The following is a 7709-nucleotide window of genomic DNA, read 5'->3' as shown; positions in this document are numbered from 1 at the left end:
ATCTTCCTGAGAACTGTCCGGTGAAGTTATTATACTCATTGCGTGTTTATGTGTGTAAGTGTGCATGCACTTGTCAGACTTGGGTCAGATTCATGAATATTTACATTAGAAAATTCTACTTTTAATAATTCAAGTGTTTACAAATGTGTTACATGGCCGAAAATATGTGGACATCTGACATCTCATCCAAAATTGTGGGCAATAATATGTAGTTGGTCCACCCTTTGCTGCTATAACAACCTCCACTCTTCTGGGAAGGCTTTATACTAGATGTTGGAGCATTGCAGTAGGGGTTGGCTTCCGTTCAGAAGAGCATTAGTGAGGTCGGGCCGTGATTGGGCAATTAGGCCTGACTCGTAGTTCACTTTACAATTAATCCCAAAGGTGTTGGATGGAGTTGAGGTCAGGGCTCTGCAGGCTCTGTGCTGACCATAAAAAACGGGCCCAGACCAAGGGGTGTCCAGATACTTTTGGTCATATAATTTACACTGGCCCAAACACATGCTTTATATTTGAAGTATTTAAAATTCTTAAATCTTGAAAGTTACTAAATATTTTTGCACAGTATTTCAAATAAATTACAAATACCCTGATCAATTATAATGTCTAAGAATTTAGGTCAGTAAGAGCAATGAAAGCTTTAAGTGAAAGTCAACAGATTACTGATGGAAAGTAAATATTTCCTATCATTAATAAGGCTTAACATTTCAACTTTTTGACCTATTTTTCTTTATTTTCCTGCTGACTAATTTTGAAAGCTAAAACATGGATAATTGTTGCTTATTTAACAATAAACTTTGCAAATCATTGGGATGGATCCTGCAGTGGTTTTATTGTGGCCTCACCCTTTACTGAAAAAAATGAAAGAAAATGAAAAGAACAATCAATGGTGTGTTGGTATTTTGCGTAAAGGCATACATATGAGTATTCATCCATCATTCAAAGAATCTAAGTAAATTACATGTTTCAATATTACTAAACAAATATATTCAATTACAAATACTTTCACATTAAATTTTTTTCCCAAATACATTAAAATATTCAGATATACTGTATTTTTAAATGTGTTATTTGAAAGTAATTTAAATATTTCAAAATAATATTTGAAGCACATTTATTGAAATACATATTTGACCAAGGTTTGGTGTGAATATGTGCATGTATGTGTATGTGAGCATACTTTACTTTCATCCTCTGTCTCTCTCTCTCTCTCTCTCTCTCTCTCTCTGTTTATATGTCTCTGTGTGTCATAGTTCCCACAACTTACATGGCTATATGATACACCTGCACACCTTTTATCTTTTCTATGTGAAAGAGAAAGAATGAGATGAGCAGGTTGGTTGTCCCAGTCTGATGAGCAGTTTTCCACACATACAGGTGTGATGAGCAAGTGAGGTGTCCGGATGTGCTGTCCAGGTGTAATGAGCAGGTCTTCCTTATACGTTTGGTAAGTGAAGACACCCCAATAAGGTATTCACCAGGAATAAACTCAGGAAACACAGCCAGGTACCTGGGACAGCAAAGGAGATGCAACAGTGATACTCTCAGTAAAACTTCATAGTATGCAAGACATACTGTAAGTGCATGTAATTTAATTACAGAACAAACATTGTGCTCAGATATACTCTCATGATTATATCTTTAATTTCCATACAATATTTTGTTACCTGCATGGTGTCTGTGACTGGAGGAGCCCTCAGCTATAAAAGGTTTAAAAAACACAGTACTTATATTGAATGTAAATGTAAATTTGTTGGGGCGATAGTCGGAGGTAAGCTTTTGGCAGTCAGAGGATTGCGTTCAACCCGCCTGGCGGTCGAATGTCCTGAGAGAACTAACCTAAGCTTGGAATGAGCATCATAAGGCTGAAAAAAGCGCTATATAATGCACCATCCTTTATACTTGCTTGAGTTGCACCCGTTAGTTTTCAGGCTTCCTACTTATCCCTATGAATGCCAATATATGGCCGTGCTCGTGCTGCAGTCTACTCCGCCATCGCAGGAGAGCGTAGACGAGCACGCTCGCCCCCTCCCCCAAAACGTGTGATGTCGCCGGCTTCTTCTTTATCACACTGCAGCCAAGCTCACGCAGATGTGAGTCAGAGGAAGACACATCTTGCTCAGCTTTTGGCAAGCAGGGTGCCCGGTCGACCAGCTGGGGTTGCTAGGGAGCAGTGACATGCCGATCCTGGCCGACTGCACCTTCCCTAACATGACGCTGCTGCCAAGTGACCGTCGGCTTGGGGAGCCACAGTCAGCACTGGTGCAGTCCGGATGTATTCACAGTCTGATTCTCATCAAGGGTTGGGGGGACTGTGAGATCAGGGGAAAGGGGGGTGCTGGGGAAATTGCTGAATACTTTTGGGGGGGTGGGGGGAGAGCTCAGCTCCTTTTTACGAGCTCCCCCTGGCTCTCTCGTAATTCGAACCCTTGTCCCATCCATGCACCAGAATTTCACACTAACAGGACAAGTAACCCAGCAGCCACTACACCTGTACAGCTTCTGAGTGTTCAAAGTTCAAAATTGTACCTTTAATTTGAAACTCCATGGTCAGGACGCCACCACTGGTGTCTGATTCTAATGTTGAATGTCTTGAACTGCACGGAGCCTTTAAAATATTTATATATATACATTTGAAAATATATACATTATTGTAAACACTTGCACAAACAAATATACATGTACAGGTAATCAAAATAAAGGAAACCATTGAGAAAATCTCAAAATCTAACAAATTTTAGTACATACTTCCTCAGGTATGATTCATGAGTTCATTAGCAAACTACCATCCCACGATGCCCACAGTTGTGTATAAAAATTCTGGGCAGGCCCAGCTGACCATTATTTTGGCTACCATGACAAAAAGAAGAGATATCAGTGACTTTGAAAGAGTGGTGGGTGTTGGGGCATGAATGGCAGGGGCATCAGTGACAAACTGCTGAACAGGCGAGGAATAGATGAGCAACCTTGAATCAGATGACAGACTACACATATCGATAAAACAGGAATAGTCCATTGAGAACTTTACAGAGAGAGATATGGATGGTGTTTCCTTTATTTTGACAGTCATGTACTCATGAACACAAATATTAGTATTAATATTAGTCACATGCACACAGATGTACTGTATATTCTAATGTACGCGTACATATGTCAAACATCGTCCTTACTTCAATCATCAGTGATAGCTGTTAAGGGTTGAAATGTTTTTACCCATATTATTATATTTTATTATACAGGTTATATAAAAGGATGTATTCTGCCCTATTCAACATTACTTGTTATCTTCTATCTGAAATGGGCTGACTGAGTAACTGTGTGAGTCAGGTGCCAATATATAACAGTCCAGAATCTTCCTCCAGGCCTTGAGAAAAATAAAAGGAGTATGCAGCCGGATGGTGGAAACATTACATTGTATTTTTTTTTTTTTTTAGTATGGTGTTGACTTTGTCAGCAGGTGTGGCCTTTCTGCAGAAATAAAGACCACTGTAACTGGAGTGCACAGTGTTTTTGTTACTGGATTGGGTGGGTCTTTCCTTCTCAAACCAACAGCTGTATCAGTGTTTCTCTTGCACTCACCGGTAGGCAGTAGAGTTTTTCACTGTCGCACACATGCACCTCGCAGTGAAGCCAGACCGTCGACACCTTCTCCAGACGTTGAAAACGGAAGGAATGGAACTTGAACATGGACTTGCTGTCTTTGGCGTTCTCGAAGATGGTGACCGTTTTATCTGCCGAACAGCTTAAAAAACATGACAAAAAGCAATCTCGTGAAAAGCAGTTTCGAAAATATATAAACTTTATACTGCATTCTTGTACATACATATTTGAACTCATATAATTATATTTAGACATTTTGTTAAAGGTTTGACTGACTGCCCACGTCCCTCACCACTCTTAGCATTTGCATTGACAAACTAAGATCAGGAAGAAGCTGTTTACCTGTTGATGATTAGACTCCACCGCTTCCTGTCAGTGGAATAGGGTGAAGGTGTGGCCCAGCAATTGGTAATCACAACTTTGAATCTAAAAATGCAGAAGTCTGCCGTTACTTAGAGGGGAGATATACATGCGTATAACCGTACTTTAGTTTATAATTTACATTCTTTCTTACTATGTCAATACAATATAGTTTCTGCTCCACCTGAGACAGACAAACTGACTGAACTCACGGAATACTCAGGTGTGCGCATTCTTGTGCGCATTATGTCTACATCACATCTCACATTTGACGTGTGCATTTCTTTATGTTGACATCATGAGCACATCATGCTTGTTTCACATGCCAATATGTGAGAGGAGGCCAATCAGGCCAACGCCTGATCCGGAGGCGGAATTTCCCACCTGTTGCTCAGTCCCTTTGCTTCAATCCCAATAAAAACCTCAGAGCCAATCTCTGATGTGTCGATCACAAAGGGAGCGTCCTTAGCGTACAGGAACTTAGAATTCTTTAAAAATAAAAGGATAGATGAAATCCCACTGAATCTTATTCAATAATCAAACTGCTACTAAACACAAAGCAATTATCAGCAGGTATTGCAGTACTTTAGTATCTCCATTAGAGGTCAGCAGAGTGCTAAGCATCTGTTATTACAGTGTTTTAACACGGACTAGTTTCAAAATGTTAAAACATACCTTTATGCAGGACTCATTACAGCAGTTCAAAAATATTCAAATTACACTTGCTTATGCCTGAAATTATGGTAGTTTTGAATGCATTGATTTAAGACCACACAGATACTGAGATGATTTCAGATTATATGCACACGAATGACAAAGAAGAGATGCTATTAATAATGAGCAGCGTTGCAATACTCACGGTGAACACGTTCATAGATAACTGAGATTTAAATGTGCCTATACTTCCGTTGTTGACATAAACTGTTGCCACTCTGGAAAAAGCAAAAGTGTCAATAAAAACACTGCCAGTCGGTCAGTGAGATTGCAGGCGCTCTCCACAATGTGTTGGTGCCAGTGAGGCAGTTCTGCCTGCAGGTCTCACCTTTGGCTGAACACAGCGTTGTTCACCAGGTACGCAGCTCGGTACGTGCAGCTGAAGGTGTAGTTGACAGGCTGGTTCCTGACTGTCAGGGAAGTGTCGTTGGACACTATTGAGTTATAGAACACGTATTTGGGGTCCTTACCCCCCATGTACTGAGAAAAGAAAAGAAAACACCAGGTAATGGGAGTTTGCCAACACTCAAAAAAATAACTCATTGGTTCAACGTATTTTTATTATGTGGCACGTTTCTATGTAAAATAATTTGATTAATTCAACTGTATCTTGCCATGCTCACTACATGTCCAACCTGTTAAATTTACATTAACCTAATGAGTGAAACATATGTATGCTTAGAAACATGTTATATTTAAATAAAGCCAACATGGTTGTTTTATGCTGAATCAATTAGTGCCCATAAGCAGATTTTTTGAGTGAATAAGGTTGCTCTGTAAATACATCCACACTTCCCCAACATCGTAATGAGGAGAGCACATACGCAGTAAGATCCAGGGTAAATTTACCTCTAACTGAGCACATATGAGTCCAATAGGGACCACAGAGTTGATTTAGCACTGAACATTTTACTGTGAACCAAAAGCAAGAACATGTATTTAGTGAAACAAATCTGCCTTCCATTTGCGTTTATGGTTTAAGTCAATGAGATCTTCCAGCAGCGATCTATATCACACTGCAAGGATTATCGCGTCTCTGACAGTGAGATACTATACAGTTCTGGCGGGTCAGCTACACAACCTTTGACTGTATCCCAAAATAGAAGTCTCTCACCTCTGACAATGTCCCGCAGTAGGAGTGGTTTTTGGGGGTCAGGTCAGGAATGGTGAAGCGGTAATACCCCAGAATGTTGACGCCGCTGTAGCACACCCCTCCTAGAGACAGATGTTCTACCTCCCAACCGTACGGGCACTCCGGCACGTTGGCGATAATGGTGTTGGGAAAACAAGAGATCATAACGTAATCTGGAAAGAAACAAACAGAAAGCCTGGAGTTCATTTGAACTTGGCTTAATAATGTCTCACGTGTGACACGGCCAGAATGCTTTCACTGTCTCTGGAGACCAATTAAAGGAAAAAATTGCGTAAATGATGTAAGAGCTGAATCTACTTAAATGGTGTTACTCGATCTTCATGTTACCCAGGAAGACAACCTCCTGAACAAAATTCTTGTTATATCTGGATGTTTTTTTCAGTGTATGAATAGCAGTAATAACAATGACAACAATAACAAAAACAGCAAAGAGTACACTACACTCTGCAAAAAGGTCAGGACTTAAGAGTGGACTACCATTGTTTCAGAAGTTTGTTATGCTTTATCAGCTGCTTCACATCAACATCACCACCATCATCATTTTTATTTGTAAATTCATATATATATTTGAAGAATTTTTGTTAATTTCTCATCCTTAAGGTCACTTCACGGGCAGTATAGCAATGCTCATAGATGCATATACATGCACATACAAAAAATGTGAGTAAATACAATACAACCATTAATATGAGCAGCACCAGTAAACCGAGTGGTGGGGAGAGGGTGTAAAATGAGTTGATGCATTAAAAGGTATGCATTTAATTGAGATCTTCATGAGGAAATAGTACTGGTCCTGACAGACCTGCTTCTTCATTTACTGCTGATATTTATCTCCATGCACCTGCAGTATTCAACAATCAGCAATCTCTTCTGAACATCTGAGCTGATTTTTAAAAAATGCCTTAACAGATTAAAAGGAAGATGAGTGCACACATTTTTTTGCTGTCATAGTACTCGCCTGCTTTCTGTGGAGAACAGGCCCACACAACAGGCAGGAGTACCATTAATACACTGATGGCAGCCATTTTCTACCCTGCAAAGGAGCACAAGTCCAAGATTACTGTATTCTGAAAACTTTACGATGCCTGGTGCTTCTCACACTACTGCCCTGAAACTCACGCAAAGAACTGTATTAACAGCTGCAATAACTTACTCAACACTTCAAGACCAGTTCAACCAACACCCAACCCTAATTCAGAGTTCAGCACTCTATCAGCTACTCCACACGGCTGGGTCATTAAAAGAGACAGAAAAATATCAGCACCATGTTTTGCATATTTACACACAGATAACATAGTTACTAACAACAATATAAGACTGATGAGTGGCAACATGAATCAAGACAGATATTCAGATACATATTATGTATAACAGGGCTGTGCTGGAGGTTTTCACTCCAACTCAGCACAAAGCACATCTCATTCAACAGCTAGAGATATCAAAGATCTAATAATTAGTGTGACAAATTACAGTTGAAATGATTATCCTACAAGACGGTAGATCTCCAGGAACAAGGTCGACAGCCGTGAGGTATAACATGTAATAAACATTCATAACTATAGACTTTAACATTCAGAATAAAAGCTTGTTATACTTTACCAGCTGCTTCACACGAAGAGAAGCCTCGGCAATTGGATTTGTCTAGTGGCAGAGACTCATGTCTTCGGTGACCCTGTGACAGCACCCTTGTCCACAGCTGGCCCACCTTAGCACTGAGATCTGTGCGCATCACTGTGAGGCTTTTATAGCCTGCTGGATAAATCTAGCCCCTGTGTGGTTACTCTTAGAGAGTGGCATTGTGGGTCATTGCACAAAAGGTGTCTGTGCTTGTCAGTCATTGACATTCAAATTACAATGCTCTCCAGGGAAGATGGCACCACTT

At 40.1% G+C, this 7709-nt stretch overlaps 1 protein-coding gene across 2 annotated transcripts; it reads right to left on the bottom strand.

Annotated features, from left to right (window-relative positions):
- Window positions 1-653: 653 nt before the first annotated feature.
- On the bottom strand, window positions 654-7550 carry tectb (tectorin beta). Of its 2 annotated transcripts, XM_064321170.1 has the most exons (11): window positions 7427-7550; window positions 6786-6860; window positions 5789-5979; window positions 5003-5154; window positions 4820-4892; window positions 4345-4448; window positions 3943-4026; window positions 3580-3742; window positions 2530-2608; window positions 1668-1700; window positions 654-1510 (listed from the first exon to the last, which is right to left on the bottom strand). In XM_064321170.1, exons 2-11 carry the CDS (start codon window positions 6850-6852, stop codon window positions 1437-1439), a joined length of 1020 nt encoding a protein of 339 aa, XP_064177240.1. In that variant the 5' UTR covers window positions 6853-6860; window positions 7427-7550; the 3' UTR covers window positions 654-1436. The 2 variants fall into 2 exon arrangements, 1 of the variants encoding a protein (XP_064177240.1); XR_010328242.1 differs by lacking the exons at window positions 6786-6860; window positions 7427-7550 and having other exon boundaries at window positions 654-851; window positions 1268-1510; window positions 5789-6277.
- Window positions 7551-7709: the final 159 nt, after the last annotated feature.

Source organism: Anguilla rostrata, chromosome 2 (genome assembly GCF_018555375.3).
Source record: "Anguilla rostrata isolate EN2019 chromosome 2, ASM1855537v3, whole genome shotgun sequence".
Lineage (NCBI taxonomy): Eukaryota > Metazoa > Chordata > Actinopteri > Anguilliformes > Anguillidae > Anguilla > Anguilla rostrata.
Note: the sequence above shows the minus strand (reverse complement) of the source record. Positions and strands in the feature narration are given on the sequence as shown.